The sequence below is a fragment of the Ovis canadensis genome, chromosome X (genome assembly GCF_042477335.2).
Source record: "Ovis canadensis isolate MfBH-ARS-UI-01 breed Bighorn chromosome X, ARS-UI_OviCan_v2, whole genome shotgun sequence".
Lineage (NCBI taxonomy): Eukaryota > Metazoa > Chordata > Mammalia > Artiodactyla > Bovidae > Ovis > Ovis canadensis.
In genome coordinates this window covers 116,826,604-116,851,476 of record NC_091727.1, presented here as the reverse complement: position 1 = coordinate 116,851,476, position 24,873 = coordinate 116,826,604, and the positions used below count along the sequence as shown (strand labels likewise).

The window sequence follows — 24,873 nt, the reverse complement described above, 5'->3', positions numbered from 1 at the left end:
TTCTTGATAATGTTAACCAGTCCCTTCTTGAAATACTGTCCTTTGGCTTCACTGCCACCATTAGCTCCTACCTCTATAAGAACTCTTCTTTCTCACTCACCTTAGCTTCAATTCTTGGCCTGTCTCTGAGGTTCCATCCTGGACCATCTTTTGCGGTCATTCTGCACATCACAGGCACTTTAGCCCTGGGTGGTCCCGTTCACTGTCATGGCCTCAGTTACCACTGGCTCCTATCACACTTCGTAGACACCCAGAAGTCACCCCAGTCTCCCTCTCCCACATGCCAGCCCTCTGTGCAAACACAGCTATCAGAAGCTCCCCTGCTGGAAACCCAGAAGACCTGGTCACAGACATCATACTCAAACAGTACCATGTCAGGCATCAAAGCCAAGATATCACAAGGTCTGGTCTCCTGGAATCAGATTCTCAGAGTGACAGCACATCATTTACTCCATCCTTCCAATCACCTCTTTCCTCTATGCTCATTGCTATTCTGCTCTCTCCTCGTGGACTTACTATCCCTCCAAACTATGTCCATAGACTCACTATCCCTCCAAACTATGTCCACTGTGCCCTCTGAAACTCCTGAACCATGGTGAACAAAACTGCCACTCAGAGTGTGGTTCCCAAACTGGCAGCACTAGCATCATCGGAAGGCTTGTTAGAAATGGAGACTCTCCAGTCTCCAACCCAGACCCACAGGATCAGAATCTATATCTCATTAAGAGCCACAGTGGCTCATATGCTACTTTAAAGTCTGAGAAGTAGCATATGCCATCTTCCTCTTCATAGCACCTGCCTATCTCTTTATGCTACTGGAAATCTAATTCTCTCCTGAGGACCCCACTGCCTAGCAGCCCCCTTCTGTGTAGGCTCCTCATTCTCCCACAACCTGTGTACGCTGGGCTCAGTGCGGTGGGCATCCAGGCAGACTCTGAGCACTTCTAGACCATTACTCCTCTACCTCTGTTTAAAACAACACTCTGCATTTGAGACCTGTTCCATCCGCTTCTGGAGGTGCCTGACCCAGTCTTTCTTCCTGTTCTGGGTGACTGCAATGTGCTTGTGGACAAGCCATCAGCCTTCAGCCTCTTTATTCCTTGATGGCCTCAACTTCCCCAACCTCCAGACCCTTCTACTTCAGCCACCTCCACACCAGACCATTCGCCAGGCCAGCCTCACCCAAGATAGCCTCTAACACTCCACTCTCTGACCACTGCCACACATCTTTCCAGCTCTCCTATGTCTCTGATGGGCCTAAACTTGATCCTTCACCTCACAGAATCCTCTGGTACTTGGTCTCTCCATTATCTTACAGGCTATCAGCACCTCATGGCCTCATCTTCTTCTTGGCCTGGGCTGACCCCCTAATCAATGGCCCCAAACACTCTTTTATCAACTCCTCTCCCATTGCACCCTCCTTGCCTGGCTGAACTGCTGGACTGGATACATTTCAGTATCTTCCCTCTGCTCCTAGACCACTGCCGCTGAAGTTGACTAGAAGCAATCACAAAACGTGGGGTCTTGGCACCCAAATTCCTGGCCTCCAACCTCACATATGCCTTTAAAACAATATGACATCCCTTTGCTTGGGCTCAATTGGCTCCTTCCCACTGCTTTCATTGACCAGGCCAAACTGTCCCCACTTTCCTCAAGCTCTGAAACTCATCTGTGACCCTTCCCTCTCACAGGACCATGTCACCTTCTACTTTATCAGCACAATCAAGGTCACCAGGCTCATACTACCCCAACCTGTCTCACTCCCTTGCCTTCTCTGTACCCTCTAGCCTCTGAGGGTATCCCTCAGCATCCCTCATCCTGTTCAACGTCCATCAGCCCCTGTGTACTTGATCTCATTCCTTTCAGGCTCTTTGGAGAACCTTCTATCTATCAGCTCCTCACCTCCTACTGATCACTCCCCCTCCCTGAAACCTATGAACAGGCTTACGTCTTCCCTCGTCTCAAAAAAACAAAAAAGATCTTTCCTTAGCCAGTCCTCCTCAACCACACATTTCTCTCCAACTACGGCCCTGTGTCTTCTCTTTCCTTACCAGTCAAGTCTCTCTTTTGCACCTACTACAGGGCCTGACATATAACAGGCGCCTTATAAACATATTTAGTGCATGGATAAAGATGTTTTTTGAAAGCACAATCTACTCATTTATTTATTTCTACTTCATCTTCATTCCTCAATACATTGTAGACTGCTTTCCACCCTCACCAGCATCCTAGTTAACACACTCAATGGATACTTGGGGGATTTTTGTTGTTGTTTGAAGTATAGTTGATTTACGTTGTGTTCAAGTGTACAGCAAAATGAATCAGTTATGTATACACATGCATGCATGCGTGCTAAGTCACTTCAGTCGTGTCTGACTCTTTGCAACCCTATGGACTGTAGCCCGTCAGGCTCCTCTGTCCCTGGGATTCTCCAGGTAAGAATACTGGAGTGGGTTGCCATTTCCTACCCCAGAGGATCTTCTCTACCCAGGGATTGAACCCACGTCTCCTGCACTTCCTGCATTGGCAGGCAGGTTCTTTACCATTTAGTGCTACCTGGGAAGCCATATATAGATATATCTATAGATACAGATACCCTGATGCTGGGAGGGATTGGGAGCAGGAGGAGAAGGGGACGACAGAGGATGAGATGGCTGGATGGCATCACCGTCCCGATGGATGTGAGTCTGAGTGAACTCCGGGAGTTGGTGATGGACAGGGAGGCCTGGCGTGCTGCGATTCATGGGGTCGCAAAGAGTCGGACACGACTGAGTGACTGAACTGACTGACTGATAGATATAGATATATTTTCTTTTTAAGATCGTTTCCATTATAGGTTATAATAAGATATTAAATATAGTTTCCTGTGCTGTACAGTAGGTCCTTATTTATTTTATATAGTGTATATCTGTTAATCCCAAACTCCTAATTTATACTTCTTTGATGACCATAAATTTGTTTTGTATGTCTGTGAGTTGGATATTTTTAGCTTTTTAAATTTTATCTTACTTATTTATTTTGGCTGTGCAGGGTCTTCATTGCTGTGTGGGCTCTTTTCTAGTTGTGGAGAACAGAGGGCCACTCTCTAGATGCAGTGCTCGAGCTTTCTCACTGGGGTGGCTTCTCTTGTTGCAGAGCACAGGCTCAGCAGTTGTAGTGCACGGGCTTACTTGCCCCAAGGCATGTGAGATCTTCCCTGATCAGGGATCGAATGGCGTCTCCTGCATTGGCAGGCAGGTTCTTTACCACTGAGTCACCAGGGAAGCCGCTACTTTGAGTTTTAAATCATGAAAAGTTAAGAGGTGTTTATTTTCCCCATCAATGTATATATTATATTGATTCATCATTCATTCAACAAATGTATACTGAATACCCACTATAAGACAGCTGGCTACCTTGTACTCATCTTGCAAAACTTGAAAACTTAGCCCAGTCATTCCTGATCACCTCCTCTCCCCTTTCTGCAGCCTCCAAACTATATACTCCCACCACCAGGCTGGATTGCCTGTTCCCACAGTCCTTCTCCACACATCTCTGTTACTGTACTTACCATATTATGTAGAATTTGTGCACAAATATTTGCCCCTTCTACTAAACTGTGAGTTCCTTAATTAGAGATTATCCCTTATTTTTTAGTATTCCTGGCCCTTCACACTGTACCTGGCACACAGTGGTGGTTTAGTCGCTAAGTTGTGTCCAACTCTTGCAATCCCACGGACTGTAGCCCACCAGGCTCCTCGTCCATGGGATTCCCCAAGCAAAAATACTGGAATGGGTTGCCATCTCCTTCTCAAGGCATACAGTAGGCATTCAGAATTTTATAACCTGAACTAGATCCCCCGTGTCAACTGGTTACTATGTCTTATGGATTCTTTCCCTTACATTGGCCTCTTCCTATCTATCCTTGAAGTTTCTGCTCCTGTTCAAGCCCTTTTCATCTCTTCCATCCTCATAAAATTCACCCATGACCACCCTGCCTCCCTCTGGATGCTGCTTTATCTTTTTCCCAGCTCAGAAAAGCTTTTTAATGGAGCAGTCTACACCCAGTATATCTGCTTCCTTTGAAATTTTTTCAATTTAAAAAAAATTATTCATAATCATGCAAGCAATATGTGTACTTAATCTACTATTCTCAGAGGTAACTACTATTTTTAGTTTGATTATTCATACAGACTTATTTCTATGTCTCTATAAACAGAGAGAGGGGCAGGGAGGGAAGGAGAGGGGGAGAAAGGGAGAAATGTTTGTTTTATTGGGAAAGAGTACTCTTGCCTGGAAGATCCCATGGATGGAGGAGCCTGGAAGGCTGTAGTCCATGGGGTCGCTAAGGGTCCGACAGGACTGAGCGACTTCACTTTCACTTTTCACTTTCATGTATTGGAGAAGGAAATGGCAACCCACTCCAGTGTTCTTGCCTGGAGAATCCCAGGGATGGGGGAGCCTTGTGGGCTGCCGTCTATGGCATCACAGAGTCAGACACGACTGAAGCGACTTAGCAGCAGCAGCAGCAGTAGCAGCAGATTTATACAAATGGCATCATGATCTGTGTATCATTCTTCAACTTCTTGTTTTCACTTAGCAACCTGTTTATGTGAGTATGTATAGACTTAACTCGTTATTTTATATGGCTAAGTACAGGTCCATGGTATGGCAGTACTATAGCTCATTTAGTTGCCCTCTTGGTGGAAATTCAGACTGCTTAAAATTTTTTCTCATTCCATAACCAATGATACAGTTAATTTCAGAATAAACTGTGGAAAATTCTAAAAGAGATGGGAATACCAGACCACCTGACCTGCCTCTTGAGAAACCTATATGCAGGTCAGGAAGCAACAGTTAGAACTGGACATGGAACAACAGACTGGTTCCAAATAGGAAAAGGAGTATGTCAAGGCTGTATATTGTCACCCTGCTTATTTAACTTATATGCAGAGTACATCATGAGAAACGCTGGACTGGAAGAAGCACAAGCTGGAATCAAGATTGCTGGGAGACATATCAGTAACCTCAGATATGCACATGACACCACCCTTATGGCAGAAAGTGAAGAGGAACTAAAAAGCCTCTTGATGAAAGTGAAGTGGAGAGTGAAAAAGTTGGCTTAAAGCTCAACATTCAGAAAACGAAGATCATGGCATCTGGTCCCATCACTTCATAGGAAATAGATGAGGAAACAGTGGAAACAGTGTCACACTTTATTTTGGGGGCTCCAAAATCACTGCAGATGGTGACTGCAGCCATGAAATTAAAAGACACTTACTCTTTGGAAGGAAAGTTATGACCAACTTAGATAACATATTCAAAAGCAGAGACATTACTTTGCCGACTAAGGTCCATCTAGTCAAGGCTATGGTTTTTCCTGTGGTCATATATGGATGTGAGAGTTGGACTGTGAAGAAGGCTGAGCGCCAAACAATTGATGCGTTTGAACTGTGGTGTTGGAGAAGACTCTTGAGAGTCCCTTGGACTGCAAGGAGATCCAACCAGTCCATTCTGAAGGAGATCAGTCCTGGGTGTTCTTTGGAAGGAATGATGCTAAAGCTGAAACTCCAGTACTTTGGCCACCTCATGCGAAGAGATGACTCATTGGAAAAGACTCTGATGCTGGGAGGGATTGGGGGCAGGAGGAGAAGGGGACGATAGGATGGCTGAATGGCATCACCGACTTGATGGATGTGAGTTTGAGTGAACTCCGGGAGATGGTGATGGACAGGGAGGCCTGGCATGCTGCGATTCATGGGGTCACAAAGAGTCAGACACGACTGAGCGACTGAACTGAACCAATGATACAGTGAACATCCTTTCTGTGGGCCTTTTACAAACATGTGCAATCATTTCTCTAAGCTGTATACCTAAAGATGGACCTGCTGGATCAAAAGATACTCACATTTCTTTTTTTTTTTTTTCATTTTTTATTTTGTTTGGAAACAAGAGTTCTTTTAGAGTGAAATGTTTTAATGGTTAAATAATTCATTTTGAGACTTAAAAACTTGATATCTACTGAATTTAATTTTCTTTTCTGCTCTGGGTCTTCGTTGCTGCATGTGCTTTTCTGTAGTTGTGGAGAGCGGGGGTTACCCTCTAGTTGGGCTTCTCATTGCAGTGGCTTCTCCTGTTGCGTAGCACAGGATCTAGGGCGTGTGGGCTTCAGCAGTTGCAGCTCTCAGGCCCTAGAGCACAGGCTCAATGGTTGCGGCACAGAGGCTTAGGTGCTCTGCAGCATGTGGGATCTTCCTGACCCAGGGATCAAACCCGTGTCTCTTGCATTGGCAGGCAGATTCTTTACCACTGAGCCACAAGGGAAGCCCTGATATCTATTGATATTGATGGTTGTATTAGTTAGGGCTCTCCAGAGAAACAAAATCAACAGGATGTATATTTATATATATATAGATTTATTTTAAGGAATTAGCTTATCACATTTAAAATTTTATAGATACTGTCAAATATACCCTTTACAAAATCTGTATCAATTTACACTCCCAGCAAGATGAATGAAATTAGCTGGTATTAATGGATATTGTATTTTTATGTTTTATTTTTGCAAATCTGATAGATGAAAAAAATACTTCATTGTTTCATTTCACATTTCCCTGATCACTGAAGAAGTTGAATGACCATCATTTTATATATTGATGGTCCATTTACATTTCCCCTTCTGTCAACTACTTGTTTCTCCCTGAATTGCAGAAGTTCTTTTTACATTTTAGAAAAACACTTTGTCTGCTATATGAAAAAGTGAAAGAGAAAGTCACTCAGTCGTGCTCAACTCTTTGCAATCCCATGGACTATAGCCTGCCAGGCTCCTCTGTCCATGGAATTCTCCAGGCCAGAATACCGGAGTAGGTAGCTGTTCCCTTCTCCAGGGGCTCTTCCCAACCCAGGGATCGATGTCTGCTATATTGGTTCCAAATATTTTCTCCCCATCAGTAGTTCGGTTTTGCTTTTGCTTATAATATCTTTCAATAGACTACTGACTGAAAAAATGCACAACCTAGAAGCTGAGAATTATGTTTTATTTGGTGGACAAAACTGAAGACTTAAGCCTAGAAGACACCTTCTCAGCTCTAAGGGACTGCTCCGAAGAGGTAACAGAGGAGACAAGATATCCAGCGGGTTTTGCAACAAAATCCAGGTAGTCAGGCCATCAAAAAACTACTGCTAGTTAAAGAAAACCAGACATCTCAAGTTAATGAGCGCAGTGCTTTTCTATGTATGGAAAGAGGCAAGAGTCTGGCGGGGCTCATTGAAATCATGCCTTTGATAGGCATCTTAACTGTCCAGGGCTAGTATTCTGCTTTTCTCCATCCATCCTGAGTCCCCATGGAATGCACTGTTGTGGGTGGCCTCAGTGGACGCTGCCTGGATGTAACATCCTTTGTTTATTGATAAGGCAGGCGACATTTTTCATCCACAAGACAAAGGTTTTGTTTTGCTTAACTTTTAACGAATTTAAATCTGTCAGTCTTCTCTGACTTCTGGACTTTACATCACAACTAGAAAGGCCTTCTCTATCCTCCAAAATTACAAAAATATTCTCCTATGTTTTCTCCTCGTATTTTTAGAAATTGTTTTTAATCCAGCTGGAATCTATTTTGGGGACTGGTACTTGTGTGGGAGGGTCTCATTTTATTTTTTCCTGATGGATGACCTATTTCCCCAGCACATTTTCTTGAATAGTCCATTCTTTTCCTTGCTAATGACAAATGCTAAATTCTCACAGAAACAGGAATTTGATCTTGGACTCATTTTTCTGTTCAATTGCTCCTTTTGCTAGGCTGATGCCTGTATTTCCTTATCTCCCATTCACTCATGGCAAACTAGTTTCACCCACAATACCCCTAGAATTATTATTCTTCAGTTCAGTTCAGTCGCTCAGCCGTGTCCGACTCTTTGCGACCCCATGAATCGCAGCACGCCAGGCCTCCCTGTCCATCACCAACTCCCAGAGTTCAATCAGACTCACATCCATCGAGTCAGTGATGCCATCCAGCCATCTCATTCTCTGTTGTCCCCTTCTCCTCCTGCCCTCAATCCCTCCCAGCATCAGAGTCTTCTCCAATGAGTCAACTCTTCGCATGAGGTGGCCAAAGTACTGGAGCTTCAGCTTTAGCATCATTCCTTCCAAAGAAATCCCAGGGCTGATCTCCTTCAGAATGGACTGGTTGGATCTCCTTGCAGTCCAAGGGACTCTCAAGAGTCTTCTCCAGCACCACAGTTCAAAAGCATCAGTTCTTCGGCACTCAGCCTTCTTCACAGTCCAACTCTCACATCCATACATGACCACAGGAAAAACCATAGCCTTGACTAGACGGACCTTAGTTGACAAAGTAATGTCTCTGCTTTTGAATATGTTATCTAGGTTGTTCATAACTTTTCTTCCAAGGAGTAAGCGTCTTTTAATTTCATGGCTGCAATCACCATCTGCAGTGGTTTTGGAGCCCCCAAAAATAAAGCCTGACACTGTTTCCACTGTTTCCCCATCTATTTCCCATGAAGTGATGAGACCGGATGCCATGATCTTCGTTTTCTGAATGTTGAGTTTTAAGCCAACTTTTTCACTCTCCTCGTTCACTTTCATCAAGAGGCTTTTTAGTTCCTCTTCACTTTCTGCCATAAGGGTGGTGTCATGTGCATATCTGAGGTTACTGATATTTCTCCCAGCAATCTTGATCCCAGCTTGTGCTTCTTCCAGCCCAGCGTTTCTCATGATGTACTCTGCATATAAGTTAAATAAGCAGGGTGACAATATACAGCCTTGACGTACTCCTTTTCCTATTTGGAACCAGTCTGTTGTTCCATGTCCAGTTCTAACTGTTGCTTCCTGACCTGCATACAGATTTCTCAAGAGGCAGGTCAGGTGGTCTGGTATTCCCATCTCTCAGAATTTTCCAGTTTATTGTGATCCACACAGTCAAAGGCTTTGGCATAGTCAATAAAGCAGAAATAGATGTTTTTTTGGAACTCTCTTGCTTTTTCCATGATCCAGCGGATGTTGGCAATTTGATCTCTGGTTCCTCTGCCTTTTTTAAAACCAGCTTGAACATCAGGTAATTCACGGTTCACATATTGTTAAAGCCTGGCTTGGAGAATTTTGAGCATTACTTTAAGTGTATTTATTAATGACCTCCATTCATGTTGCCAAACCTAATGAATATTTTTCCTCTGTTTTTTTTTTGGCCACACCAAACGGTTATGTTGGATCTTTAGTTCCCTGACCAAGGATGGAACTTGTTGCCTTTACAGTGGAAGCTCAGAGTCTTAACCAGTGGACCACCAGGGAAGTCCCAATATTTTTCAGCTTTTGTCTTCCTGGACACTATTTATCATATCCTCCCATATGCTACATGATACAACTCTCCCTTGATTCTTCTACCAATAAAAGTCATGATCATGACAATATCTTCTGTTCATTAGTTACCTTGTGCCAGGCACTGTTTAAGCATTTCCTACATGTGGAGTATGCCTCCCCCATCACCTTCTGGGTAGATACTAGTATTATCACCATCTCCCCTTTACAGAAAACTGAGGCATAAAGAATTTAAGTGCCAGACTTCCCTGGTGGTCCAGTGGTTAAGAACCTATCTGCCAATGCAGGAGACACGGGTTTGATCCCTGGTCCAGGAAGATTCCATATGCCTGTAAGCTGCCAACTACTGAGCCCGCGCTCTGCAGCCCGTGCTCTGCAACAAGAGAAGCCACTGCAACTATAGAGTAGACCCCACTCACCACAACCAGAGAAAGCCTGCGCTCAGCAGAGCCAGCACTGCCAAAAACACTTACAAAAAAGAATTTAAGTGCTGAGTTGTCGGGTGAGCCCTGACAGTTGTAACTTGCATTTTTTTGTAACTCAAGTGCCTGATTTAAGCTTTGATTTCCGAGGCATCCACTTCAATAAGACATTACTTCAAGGACGGCTATCTCGAATAAACACGTTGCCAGCCACAGAAAGATAAGGAACCAGCCTTCCCCACCCCCTCACCCCTCCACCCCAGGCTTCTTTGTTTTAAGGATCTTGGTGAATTTCTATAATTGACCATTTAAGCCACTTGTTTTCTCTCTCACGTTTTAAATTCACCAATAAAGAGCAAGCCTGCAAAACTACAGGCCATCCACCCTCACCCACCCTTGATCCCAGGGAAATCAGAACCCCTGGCCCAGGTCCTCTCTCTCTTTCTCTACCCTTGACCCTTGACCTTGCTGTGTGGCCCCAGGTATGCCTTCTCCTTTCCAGGACCTGTGAGTAATAAACCCCCTTTCCCCTTCAAGTTGCCTGATGGTTATAACTCTTGCAATCATAAGAACCACAACACTGGTTATGGATAGATAGGCTGAGACCCGAAAAAAAAACATCCCATGCAACATCCCTGAATTAATAGGTAGCAGGATGGGGCCAAACCCAGCTCTGTCAGAGCCCAAAGCCTAGGTTCCTAAGCACACGCTTTTTTCCAGCCTGTGCTCTGTCTCCCCCTCCAGTTTCCTTTGCTCCAGCATCTTTCAAATGGTGGCCTTCCCATTTCCATTTCCCGTGGGTATATATTTAGGAGTGCTATTGCTGGCTTTTATGACAAGCTTGTGTTTAAGTCTCTTCTGAAGAGACTCCCACACTCTTCCAAAGTGTCTGTACCATTTTACCTTCCCGCCAGCAGTGTCATGCGGGTTCTGATTTCTCCACATCCTCACCAATACTTGTTGTTTTCTATTTTTTGGTTATAGCCATTCTAGTGGGTGTGAAGTGATAACTCGTTGTGGGTTTGATTTGCATTTCTTGAATGGCTAATGATGTTGAGCATCTTTTGATGTTTCTATGAATCATGCATGTATATTCTTTGGTGAAATGTGTATTCAGATCTTTTGCTCACTTGTTTAATTGGGTTGTTGTCTTATTTTGGAAAAGTAAGCTTTCTTAAAATACTCTGGTTACAAGTCCTTTATAAGACATATGATCTGCAAATGTTTTCTCCCTGTCTGTGACATGTCTTTTCAATTCCTTAATAGTGTGAATCTTTTTAATATTAATGAAGTCCAGTTTATGGTTCTTTTTCTTAAAAAATAGTGGCTTTCCTCAGGCTCTAGCCTTCGTCCCTGCTTTTCTCAGTTTACCTCCGCATCCTGGGTAAAGCAGGGCTTTCTGATGCTCTATTTTAGTGCAGCTGCACTGATCTATCTATGCCTTTGTGGCCTTGTCAGAATGGAGAAAACATGGCTTTTTGTTACAAATCCTTGGAACTCACTACTCCTGTTCCCCAGCCCATTTCCTAGAGGCTTCTCATTTCTACTTATTCGAGTTTCTGTTATTTAATGTAAGCATGTATCACACTTATAATTAGGACAAACAGTAAGCATACTAAAAATATAAAAGAAGCAGATTAGCCTCTAAGGGGTTCTATCAGTTCAGCCCTCCCAAACCATCATTATCCAGACATTTTCCAATGTTCGGCGTGTCAAGCGTATGTTACTGAGAACCGTACGATATTTAATTGAGGAGATGCTGAGCAATCTGCAGCTGAGATTAATCACTCATATTGTGACCCAAATATCCCCTTTCCCCCAGGGTTTAATTTATTCTCCCCCAAACAAGATTAGCACAATAAACAAGCCTATAAAAAGCAGAGGTGTCCTTCGTCTAGAATTGCAAATGGAAAACAGAATTCAGTTCAAATCTTAAGGAGCTAAATATATCTATTCATTATAAGGAAACGAGTGTGGCTGTTGTTATTTTAAGGGAAAGATAGAAAAATTTGGGATATAAATTTGCTAAGAAGCAAGGGGATTTTCAAAGGATGAGCAGACACTTTGCTCAAAATGATGAATGACCTTTTCTGCGAAGAGCATGTGGGATTACATGTGATTTTTAGTTAAATGCAGATGGTGTCTGACCCCTCCCCACCTCAACCCAGCCCTCATCCTGTCCTCATCTGAGCCTCACTCCAGCCCTCCCTGGCACACCATTTTCAACCGCCCACAGTCTCTCCTCCCACCTCTTTGCTTATTCCAGCTCAGTCTCTTTCCAGGATGTCTTTTCCTCCATCTGCTGACTTAACATCCCCAGGCTTTTGTTTTTAGCCCAGTGTTCACCTTGCTCAACTCCACTCCCTGGATGATCTTACGTATGTCTGCGGCTGGAACACAGTCCCTCTACCTTGATAACCCAAGTCTTTTGCCAACACAGACCCTTTCCTCACCTCGAAACCCTGCACATTCACCTGCCAACCGATGAAGGATGCCTCCTCTCTCAACAGGCCACGGGCATCTCAAGCTCACCGTGTCCAAAACAGAACTGGTTCTTTTTAAACCTGGTTCTATTTGAGTTCCTCTTACTGAATGCCACCACCATCTGTCCACTCTCCAAAGCCAGAAATCTCAGCCTTATTTATTCTAGGTTCTTCTTTTGCCTTCCTGACCTCACACCAAGCCTCTCTACCAAGTCCTCTTGAGTTTACCTACCCAACAGTTACCCCATCTGTCTCCTCTTCCCTGTTTTACTCCTGGCCTCCATCAAATTGGTCCAACAGTCTCCTAGTTGGTCTTCCTGCTCTCCAGCCCATGCCCATACTATCCCAAAGCCCCCCTGCAAAGGCCAATCCAACCACATCATTCTACTTTACAGAGCTTTTCAGTGGCCCCATATCCACATATTCCATTAACCCCTCCATGATCCGGCCCCTTCTTACCTCTTCAGGCTCATCTACCCTTACTGTTCCCCAGCTCATGCCAAGCACCAGCCCAGGGACAGAGTGGCTATCATGGGGACCTAAGCTTATATGATTTGAAGGGCCCTCCAAGAAATAGCAAATAACACAATGACTAGAAATTAGTCCCAGGGCTTTGGAGGGTCGTGGGCAAGTGGCAGTCCTGAAACAACCTTCACTAGCTTCACTCCTGGTCTAGCCAAACAGAACAAGTGCCGTCCCCTAGAGCATGCCATGGTCTTCCACAGCCCTTGCCTTCATACAAGCTGTTGTCCCTCCCTGGAATGCCCTTTTCAAACTTCCCTGTCTGTCGAGCAAAATCGTTTGCCCTTCAAAGGCCAGGTCAGGCACACCTCCTCTGTGCAGGCCTCCCTGAACACCCCTCTCCCCACCCCCTTCCCCACCCCACACCCTGCCCTGAGTGGAGCTGACTGTTCTCTCCTTCCCATTCTCACTGTAACATTGTACCCTGATCTTTACAGAGGAGGTCATGCTCAAAGGAACTTGTTGATTTAAGACCAGGCTTCCCCGTGACTGCCTCAAGGTCTGAGACAAGGTCATTCTTCTTTAGATTGTTAGAGCATGGCAGTACCTGGCACAAGGTAGGAACTCAATAAATGTTTGCTGAATGAAGGAAAAAGACATCCTGCTTTTGGCAGAGCATGTGGAGTAGAGCACTGAAATAGACAGGAACCCCGGCAGAAGGCGGTGCTAGTGAGCTCTCTGCTGACAGCCTGCATCATCTGACAGGAGGTCTGGCAAGAACCCAGTGGTGAGCTCCTCCCCGTGGGCTTCCCACCCGCCTCTCCACTCCACCGCTTCCCTTACCTGTCCTCCTTGTTGATCTGGTCCCCGAAGCCCACCGTGCTAACAATTGTCAGCTTTAGCCCCACGTTGCTCTCTTGAAGGTCATAGGTATTGGACCGGAGCTGGACACCCGGCTGTGTGTGGGTGGCTGGCTCCCCCTCGAACTTGGTGTTGAACAGGGTGTCCATGAGGGTGGACTTGCCCAAACCTGTCTCTCCTGAAAAATGAAAGAATGAATTGTGATGCATTCACACATATTTTGGATGTATAGTCACTGACATGGGAGACTATACACAGTAAGACACTAAGTGAAGAGCGCCTAGAACTAGATGGACTAGGTGATCTCAGTTAAGTGAAAAGGAGCCTAAGGAACTGCAGCAATGTATTAGCAGTAGTCATCTCAGGATAGTGGAATGAGGGTAATTTTCCTTTTAGTCTTCACATTTTTGTACTATTTGAAAATTGAGCATGCATTGTTTTTACACTCAGAAAAAGAAACCGTGTTAAAAGGCAGTGATGGAGAGGCAGGGTCATGCCTAGGAAACGACTGGAAGGGCATACAGTGTACTCTTACCAAATAGTCATGTCTGGGTGGTGGGGTTGTGTGTGGTTTTCACTTCCTTGTTTATGCTTTTCTCTATTGTCCCAGTTTTCTACAAGGAACTTGTATATCTTTCATAAGAAAAATTTAAGGGCTATCTTCAAGTTTAAAAGAAGGGACAGAAGTCCCTCCTCAAATAAATATTCTCTCCTCTCAGCACCGGCCCCCCATTCCCTGCCAGCCCCAGACAGCAGGGGATACACATCCCAGTGGGGAGACCATTTTTAGCTAATGGGGAGGGAATTCAGCAGGCCACAAATTATCCTTCCCTTTAGATTTCAAACAAGCCAGTCATTTGTTTGTTTAACTAACAGGCTGCAGGATACTAATAAATTCAACCACTGGAATTTCAAAGTCTTGGCTTTCACACTAGGGAGTGGGGGCAGGGCTGTGGGGACTGGTGAAGGTTCTTGGAGGTTATTCCTGAGAGCCGAGAGCCGCAACAGATGTTAAGCCACTGCCAAGAGCCAAGGACTGCGCTTTGGAGACCTGGGCTGCCCCGCTATCATCACCCCTCTGCTCCCCTTCCCTGCTCCCATCCCTTGAGATGTAAGAATTGACAGGTCTTGCTGATGGGGAGCAGGGTCGGGAGGAGGTGGGGAGTGGGTTTGCCCTGGACAAATCCTGGCCTGGCAAGTCCCTCTTTGTGACCGACAGCACTATCTCCAGGGCAGTCCAGGGCTGGGGTTATAGCTGCTCAACCCATAACCCATAAATGGTCCATCTCTCCTCCACCCTCTGGGTGTGTCTAGCTTTGCATCTTGCAAACCTCTTTCATCCCGAATAATGAGCTATGAATACAGGAGGTGCTTTTAAAAACATCTGTCTCTCACAGACAGGGAACAGACTTATGGACACGGTGGGGGAGTGGGGGTGGATAGTGGCAGAAAGGAGAGGGTAGGCTGAATGCAGAGAGCAGCATGGAAACATATACACCAATACATGTGAAATAGATAGCCTGTGGGAATTTGCTGTATGACTCAGGGAACTCAAACCAGGGCTCTGTGACAACCTAGAGGGGTGGGATGGAGTGGGAGGTGGGAGAGAGGCTCAAGAGAGAGGGGACATATGTATACCTATGGCCGATCCATACTGATGTAGGGCAGAAACTAACACAACATTGTAATCATCCTTCAATTAAAAACTAATAAATTAAGAAAAAAATATTTGTCTCTGCTGAGCTCTCTCTGTGTGGAGAGATTGGTGAGACAGAGAGGGAAAACAAGGAGAACATTCAACTCAGCCTGACTACCCGGCCCCCCAGCCCGATTTCATAGCCAGGTCTGACTAATGCGGTTGAGTGCCGGGGTGCAGGGAAATGTTCCTTACACAGATCACATTTCCAGCCAGGATCTGCTACACCTATTAGCAGCAAACACTCTCTCAAAAGCGGCCCTTTCTTTCCCTCCCTAAGAGCACCAGAAGTATTTGCATCCCCAGAAAAATCTGGCGAGGTGGGGGGCCCCTGTCATGGGAGGTGGCAGACTTGGCCGAGCAATGGCACACAACATCCGCCTCCCCACCTGAAGTGGGGCGCAGCTCCACTGTAAAGGGGCCAGCACCTCTGAGCTGGGAAACCAGGGTGGCTCCTCCCCCTAACTCGCCTTCCCTCGGGCGCTGAGGCTCAAGCTACATTTTAGCCCGTCTTTGTTCATGCCTAATAAATCGTCCCTCTACATCCCCACTTTCAGCCCCTTTCTCCTGTTCCATGAGCTCTCTGCTGAGTGGCTTGAGACATGGTAGGCCCTGACTCCCCAGCACCAAGAGCTGGCCCCTGACTCCCTGATCCTAAGACTTCTTGGAGAGCAGGGGACGGGCAGCTTCTAGGACTCCCCGGAGCGCCCAGCAGAGGCTCACACAGAGCCCTCAGGAGCAGTGAGCAGAGGGAGGGGCCCACCCTGTTTGTGCAGCTGGAGAAAGGGAGGCTGGGCGGCCTGGGCAGGGCAGGGCAACAGGGAAAATGACCATCCGGATGCCTGCCAGCGCAAAAAGGCTGTGGAAATTAGACACTCAATGATGAGTGTCTGGAAGAAAAGACCCAGCGGGTGTCTAGGGAGTTGTGATGAATTGCAACACGAGAAGAGGGCAGAAAATCAAGAACTGGTCCCATTGCTCTCAGTGCTCCCGCCCAGGTTGCCATCAATGTGGAGGCTGGGGGGCGGCGGGGGGGGGGGCGAGGAACTCTCTCCCTCTCCATGGCTGGCACAGACCCAGCCTAAGCCTGGGATGCTGTCCTGGGCTGAGCATTGAGGGTGGGAGGGGAGCCTAACTCACATCAGGTCAGCAGATTCCACGCCCCTGCAGGAAGGTGGGGACTTGGCCATTACATTCCAGCAGGAAACCTGAGGAGTCCCCAAGGATCAATATCTCTCTCCTCCTCCCTCAAGAGTGGACAGCAGGCTTTCTTAACCCTTTTTAAGTCATCTCCACCAGTAGAGAGGATTTCCTCTCACTTTGCTTAATGTAGATAGGAACCTGGAAAGACTAGATTTTTTTTCAAGATTTCATTTTAAAACATGAAATATGAAATCTGCTTCTTCAAACTATATTCCCTGGGATAGTCTGGTGTTGACCTCTCTACCCTGAGTTCAACACCACTGTGACGAAGAAAAGCTTAAGCCTCTTCCTCATCTACAGTTAATGTTTGCATCCTCCGGTACCTCATGCAATTCAGTTGTTGCAAGTGATTAAATGCAGAGTCCCAGGCGGGTTATCACTAAATGACTATGTCACCTAAGCCAAGCCTTTCCCCCTTTTCTGGATTCCAGTCTCTTTTTCCATAAAACAAGCAGGTTCGAGTAATAATAATAAAAGTTATTGCTTCTGGAGCACCTACTTATGTGGACACCATTGTAAATAAATACCTTACATATATTTTCCTCTGTATTCCCCCAAATAAGCTTGTGCATTCAGTTTCAGTCCAGTAGTTCAGTCGTGGCCGACTCTTTGTGACCTCATGGACTGCAGCACGCCAGGCTTCTCTGTCCATCACCCACTTCCGGAGCTTACTCAAACTCATGTCCATCGAGTCGGTGATGGCATCCAACCACCTCATCCTCTGTCATCCCCTTCTCCTGCCTTCAATCTTTTCCAGCATCAGGGTCTTTTCCAATGAGTCAGTTCTTCTCATCACGTAGCCAAAGTATTAGAGCTTCAGCTTCAGCATCAGTCCTTCCAATGAATATTCAGGACTGATTTCCTTTACAATTGACTGGTTGCATCTCCTTGCCGTCCATGGGACTCTCAAGAGTCTTCTCCAACACCACAGTTCAAAAGCATCAGTTTTTTGGTGCTCAGCTTTCTTTATGGCCCAACTCTCACATCCGTACATGACTACTGGAAGAACCACAGCTTCGGTTAGACAGATCTTTATTGGCAAAGTAATGTCTCTCTGCTTTTTAATAACTTTGTCTAGGTTGGTCATAGCTTTTCTTCCAAAGAGCAAGCGTCTTTTAATTTCATGGCTGCAATCACGATCTGTAGTGATTCTGGAGCCCCCAAAATAAAGTCTGTCACTGTTTCCACTGTTTCCCCATCTATTTGCCATGAAGTGATGGGACCAGATGTCATGATCTTAGTTTTCTGAATGTTGAGTTTAGAGCCAGCTTTTTCACCATCTCTTCCTTCATTTTCATCAAGAGGCTCTTTAGTTCTTCTTTGCCTTCTGCCATAAGGGTGGTGTCATCAGCATATCTGAGGTTGTTGATATTTCTCCTGGCAATCTTGATTCCAGCTTGTGCTTCATCCCGCCCGGCATTTCACATGATGTACTCTGCATATGTTAAATAAGCAGGGTGACAATATACAGTCTTGATGAACACCTTTCCCAATTTTGAACCAGCTGTTGTTCCATGTCTGGTTCTAACTGTTGCTTTTTGACTTTCATACAGATTTCTCAGGAAGCAGGTCAGGTGGTCTGGTATTCCATCTCTTTAAGAATTTTCACAGTTTGTTGTGATCCACACAGTCAATGGCTTTGGCTTAGTCAATAAAGCAGAAGTAGGTGCTTTCCTGGAACTGTGCTGCTTTTCCTATGATCCAGCGGATGTTGGCAGTTTGATCTCTGGTTCCTCTGCCTTTTCTAAATCCAGCTTGAGCATCTGGAAGTTCTCAGTTCATGTACTGTTGAAGCCTGGCTTGGAGAATTTTGAGCATTACTTCGCTAGTGTGTGAGATGAGTGCAGTTGTGCGGTAGTTTGAGCATTCTTTGGCATTGCCTTTCTTAGGGATTGGAATGAAAACTGATCTTTTCCAGTCCTGTGGCCACTGCTGAGTTTTCCAAATTTGCTGCCATATTGAGTGCAGCACTTTCACAGCATCATCTTTTAGGATGTGAAATAGCTCAACTGGAATTCCATCACCTCCACTAGCTTTATTCATAGTGATGCTTCCTAAGGCCCATACTATTTGTCCTTAATTTACCGATGAGTTAACCAAAGCACTTCCTAGCTGCGTGCATCTGCCCCTGCTCTTCAGTCTCTCTGCACCTCACTTTTCTCATCTATAAAATGTGGAGGAAGAAACTGACCCAGGGTCACAAAAGTAGGATGTGACAATGCCAGCGTTTGACTGCAGGCAGTCTGACACTGGAGCCCATATATGCTCCCATGTCTAATAGGTGCGATATGCTGGTTCAGTCAGTCAACAAATCTTTAGAACCTCTAATAGGAGCCAGGCACAGATTTAGGAGCTGGGGATACAGCAATGAACAGGACAGCCACAATCTCTGTTGGCACAGAACTCAGAGTCGCATGGAGCTTGTCTGTTTTGGCTTTGAATGTTGGAAAAAACCAAGAGAGATGTCTTTGAGTTCAACCGGGAGGTATCCAAAAGGAAACTCTCCAGGAACTCCTGTTGGCCAAGGGAGCCTATGGATGGGGAAAGGGTCCTGTCTGACTCTGTGACCTTGCCCTCTATGCCTTCCTCATCTTGCAGAGACCTGGCAAACAGTGGTGTGCTGGAGCTGGCTTGCCCGGCTTCCTGCAGCTCTTCCCAAGCCCTCATGCAGTTTAAAACCAGCTATGGTGAGACTTAGTAGCAACAGCAGCATGGTAAGAATAATGACAGCTGGGAAACCAGCAGATGCTATAAACCACGGCAAGGTTTCTCCTGAGAGTGGGTTGCTCGATGCTGACCAGCACACTATCACGGGCAGCCTTTCTTAGACAAGTGGACGGCTGCCTCTCCCAGAGACGGTGGGCTGAAACCATCGCCCCCTGACCTTGAGAGAATGCTAGTTGCCCTTCCCCTCCTTCTGCAGAGCCTCAATCCTGCTTCTCTTGTATGTTTTCTTCCCCCCAAGTTCAACAGAGCCCAGCTGAGCCTGGAATCCTGAGCAGCTTCAAAGTAAATATTATCATTATGACCCTTTGTGCTCTTCACAGGCATTCTCTGTTGCTGGCACATTCAGAGGGTTGAATCTCTTTGGGGTTCCTTCCTAGTCGAATGTTTGCACTGCTGACTCAAGTGGTTCCTCCAAGGCTTCCTGTACTATGTCTAGAATCCTGGGATCCTAGTGATTTCTAAAGCTAAGGGACTAGTAGATTTTTTAGGGGGGGAGGGGAATCTCATCCCATTCAGTAATTATTGTATTTATTGTCAGCTGTTGGAAAGGAGACATAATATGCTCACACCCACGTGCCTGGCCCTTTAAAAATAATCGTAGATGTTATTATTGGGGCCCTTGCATAAAAACTATGCTCTTGATTCATAAAAATTCTCCCTCTCAATTCCATATTGGAGTGGGTAGCCATTCCCTTCTCCAGGGGAGCTTCCTGACCCAGGGATTGAACCCAGGTCTCCTGCAGGCAGATTCTTTACCATCTGAGCCACCCACCAGGGAAGCCTGTTTCCCTCACACACACGTGCACATATGTGTGTAGGGTACTCACTCTGCTGCTGGAGCCTCTGATCAGAGCCTAGCACCAGATGAACACTGCTGTGACGAAAATATCCTAGGTCTCTGTTAATAACCAAGGCTGGGGTTAGTATAATTTTACATTTACTTAAAATTTACTTAAAATGCTTGATCAGAAAAGAAAATCCTTTTTTGGGAAACATACCCTATGCAAACAAAATGGTTTTCTAGCCATCATTAAGGGAGTAAAACTGACTGTTATGCACAGGCAGTAGGCACGAAAGTATGGTCACTGAAGGTTCTGTGAGAGAAACAATCACCTTCAGCGGCCAAGCCATGGACCCTTCGCCAAGTAAGCGACAGCACCCCGCCCCATGGCCAGGCTGAGATGGCAGCCGAAGAGCTACTGTAAGCCACTCGTGACTTAGGGCCAAAATGTGGGTTCTCAGAGCAAGGACAGGCTTGGGAGCCCAGCCAGAGACGGGGATGTATGAGTTGCAGGCTTTTGTGGATCAGGGATGGGGAATGAAATTAACCCAATCTGGGCAGGTGCACGCAAGGGGTGCACCCGCAGGGCTAAAAGGGGAGTTACTAGGACAGCCATTTCCTGAAACTTCAGGTAGGGAGAGGAAGAGAAGGGGACTCCTTGGGTGTAAGGGTCTCCTTTCTCCCCTTCTCTTGGAGGGTCTGTCCCCGGCAGTTGAGCAATTCTATCCCCACAGGTGCACAGTGAAGCAGTTACAGTAGTAACTGCCTGGGTGAGTGGGGGTTTACTATTTCTCCCGCCCACTTTGCCTGGAGCTTGGCTGCTTCTTCCTCTGGGCCCTAGGAGAGCCTGTGGTCCGAATGGCCAATTACCCCACACTTAGGCTCTCCCAAAGCTGTACCAGCCACCCAACTGCGATTGGTTTGAGAGGCTGACATGGGTGGGCCTTCACTTCTCGTCCCTTCAACTTCAGCGCAGGTCATCCGGAGCTCTGGGAGGAATGCCAAGGGACTCCATCATGTTTGTGCAGAAGTTTTCAGTAATCAAATATTATGTGAAATAAGTTGGCCATCAGCCAAAGATGGGAAAGATCTGGCAGTGCTAATATTGGATGTGATGGCATTTGATCTTGATGTTGATCACCACAGCTGCTGTTTGTTTTGTATCCCTCTCCTAATAGAACTTCATCATAACCATGGGTCAACTTTTGGCAGTTGAAGAATTAACAGCTTAGACGTGGATTTTCAGGCCCCTGATAAGTAATCTGCGAAGCATGTATTTTCATCTCATAGACTTCAGAGCTGGACAGTGGGAGTGAGTCTTGTCGCTACTGAGTGAGCCTAGCTGACCACCTGTCCCCCAGTTGTAGAAGTGGCTTTGTTTTTTCTACTTGTCTTTGAGAGTGCAGTTATTCTGCTCCACGAAATGATCTGAGGAGTGCCAGGGATGGAGACAAAAAAATAAAAGAGTCCCACAGAAAGGAATGGCCTTAGTTAGAAAACATCACTTTAGACTACATTAGAGTAAAATATGCAATTCAGTTGTGGTTCAGACCCTCAACATGAATGAACTCCCCATAAGCTCTATACAAAAATAAGAAAAGGCAATTAGCAAGCGTTTGAGTGTTCTAATTGGCATGAAAACTGCCATTATTATGGTATTTATACAGCCATTATGGTCTGGAGGTACGTCACTGAAAATATGCAGGTATGCCTTACTGCACCGTATAGTGAAAATTATATGCTGTGATCATGTTTGTAAATCTGGGATTATTTAAGGTCTCAGCCAAGAGTTGGACAGTACTGAGCACAGCACGGCAGCAAGGTCTAGAGAGAGATTCTTAAAGAATTTCAGGGAACTGCTATTCCTCAGATGTGTTTGGTTGGAGTGTGACAGTTTCCAAAACGCTTCTGGGTTCTCAAGAGGTGTTGCAGGCAGCAGTTACAGAAGCAGTGGGAGGAACAAAGGGTCAGGCAGACCTGGGTCCTTGTCATGGCTCTACCACTTGACCTGTGTGGAGATAAGTCCCTTATCCTCTGGAGTTTCTTGGTCTCCATCTGTTCCTTGAGGCTATGAATACCACTTGCTCTGTTCACTTCCCAGAGTCCTAGTAAGGACGCAAATTGCTAACATGGGAAAGTGTTTGAGAAGTATAGTGAGTGGTTCCTGCGGGGATAATTCATTCATTCATTTCATGTACATCACTGAACTCTCTTTGTGCTGTGATTAGCACAGTAGAGGTGACTAAGACATGGTTCCCACACTTGAGACTAAAGATCCAGGCATAGATACACTTAAAGGGAATAAAAGAACTTGCCACACAGCTGTGTGGTCCCTGTGCTTAAGCTCAAAGTGTACCAAGCACAGCACGGCTGCAGAGGAAACAGACAGACCCAACCCACTGCCCACAGCTGGGAAGCAGGCATCTTTCCACAGCCGTTACCTCCCTCCCAGTTCTGCCCTGGCTCTTATTCTCTACAGTCAGAACAAACCTGACAAGAACTGGTCAGCTCCCTCACAGAATTTCCACTGGGTGTCACACAGCTCAGCTCCTCCCACCCTCAAGGGATGGCCCCACATTCTGGTCTGGGCAGAGAAAAAAAAGTGTAATTACAGCTAGCTGCTCACAAAACAAGCAGAGGGATAAAAGAAGAAGACGGGGAGAAATACTCTTGCAAATAGATCAGAACGACACACTATGGAACCTAATTACCTGCCAAGCCACATCCAGCCATTAAGGATCCATATTCTGTAATAGAATTTCCTGCTATGGAAATACTCACCCACGCACAGGATGTTGAAGCAGAAGCCCTGGCTGACTGACTTATTCACCAGCTGGTCGGGCAAGCTGTCAAACCCCACATGTCCAGCCAGGGGGACTGTTCGGCAACCTTCACCCTAATTTGGAAAGGGAGGGAGGAGAGAAAATGAGGACGTGCTCACAAGCAACCTGGGTTGCACTTTTCCCATCCCAGTGCCCTCTGTGCTAGGAAGGAACACACACTCGGGGAGTCGGGCTCATCTCCCCTTAGCTAGTTCCTAATCCAAAGCAAAATGACCCATTAGCTTACAAATCATGGATTCTTGGGTTCTGGCATCCTTGAGGCTCCATAATGAATGTCAATACAGTTCACACGCAGCCAACTACAGAGAGGGCTTGTACGGGGTGGGGGGGTGGGGTCAGAGGATGAGAACACTGGGGCTGGAGGTTCCCATTCTTGGGTTAACTCTGTTGGAGACGATATTATGTTACAGGTGATTGAGAGACTCAATATGCTAACACACATGTAATGAGCTTAGGACAAAGCCTGAAACACATATAAGTGTTCAGCAAACATGACAAAGAAACTTCACAAAAGCAATTACTGGGACCTCCCTGGTGGTCCACCATTAAAGAACTCACCTTCCAATGTAGTCATTGCTCCTCGGACAGGGAACTAAGATTCCACATGCCGAGGGGCAACTAAGCGCACGTACCACAACTAGAGAAAGCCCACACTGGGCAACCAAGACCCAGGGCAGCCAAAAAAAAAAAAATTAATAAAAATTTAAAAAGCAATTACTCCTCTCTCTAGGGCACTTTTGGGGATCTAACCAAGGTGGCACAACATACAGGTTAAAAATCAGGCAGGTCTGAGTGGGAGTCCCACAGTCTCCACCTCCTGACCTCAGACACATTTATTCAACTTCTCAAAATCTCCGCATCTGTAAAACCAGGCAGTAGTAGTTACTACCTTGCAGGACTGGTGTGAGGACTGGATAGGATAATGCTCTTCATGCCCTGAGCATGGGGCACAGAGTGTGATAAGCACGCCAGCAACAGTAGCTGCAGCTCTCACTGCACTGCGACACTCTCCTTCCCCTCAGACCCTCAAACAATAGGCAATGCCATGGAACACTTTGTGACAGTCCAGCTACACAGCTGCCCTCAGCCTGCCCCGGGTTCCCTGGTCTCCATCAGGGTCAAGTAAGCCATTTGCAGCCCTGGAAAGCAGGGGGCCTTTGCTCTGCCTGCATGTCCCAAGGGTTCTCATTGTTAGCAGTTCTACAAAACAGGGAGAACCTCACACTGAGGAAGGCTTCCAAGGAGCCAGGGGGCGGGACCAAAGGGGCCTGCTTGTACTCAAGAAGCCAGCTAAGTGCCAGTGGCCCCCAGGGAGGGGTGCAGAGACGAAAGGGGAAGTGGGGGACAGCTGAGCTAGACAGGAGGGTGGGCTACACAGGGAGTTAGACTTTCTGTTTGGTGGAGTCCACTGAGATTTCCGTACGCAGAAAGGTGCCAAGAGCAATCCAAAATGGACATAGGAGGTGCCAGGAGTCCTATCCCAGCACCACCAGCTGTGCTAGCAGGCACCTCTCAGGCTGGACGGGCCCTGCTTTTCGACTCAGATCATCAGGGTAAACTTTTGCACTGAGACAGACGGACTGCTTTGGTGGGGGAGCCCCTCAGCAGCTGGCATTGTCACCACTGGTTCCCAGACAGCCCTCCCCCCAGCATGGGATCCAACTCCCATCGGTGTCACCAGGTCATTGAAGAGATAGGACAAGTGCCCGTGACTGCCATCTGGCAAGATGGTTACCCTCATACATCCCACCCCACACACTTCCAGCAGAGTATTCTCAACAGACAACCATATGCCATCACTTGGTCCTGGCTGGTAGATTCTGGACCCCAGAGGGGTACCTGAAGACAGCTGAGTTTCATGTGTGGCCTGCATCACTCAGGGCTTGTTCTACATCTGCCCCTCTTTGCCTTCCCTCACCCCTTTCTCCTTCTTTTTATCAAAACAATCAAAGAGAGATATAAGTTTCCCACCGTTCACTCTTGGTCCTCAAGGCTGCAGGAGAGACAGAAACCTAGGAGCCCATCTGCTTTCTTGATGGAGCCTCCTACTTAGCAGATCAGAAATTGGGACGGACTCAGAGTCGA

General features: G+C 46.3%; 1 protein-coding gene across 27 annotated transcripts in view; it reads right to left on the bottom strand.

The window, feature by feature from the left end:
- SEPTIN6 (septin 6) overlaps positions 1-24,873 on the bottom strand; it is a 156,022-nt gene that overhangs the window by 36,885 nt on the left and 94,264 nt on the right. For all 27 annotated transcript variants that reach the window (XM_070290859.1, XM_070290857.1, XM_070290858.1 and 24 more), the window contains 2 exons: positions 22,727-22,841; positions 13,521-13,716 (listed from right to left, as the gene is read on the bottom strand). In XM_070290859.1, coding sequence (XP_070146960.1) covers positions 13,521-13,687 — 167 coding nt within the window. In that variant the 5' untranslated portion in view covers positions 13,688-13,716; positions 22,727-22,841. The remainder of the gene's footprint in view (positions 1-13,520; positions 13,717-22,726; positions 22,842-24,873) is intronic.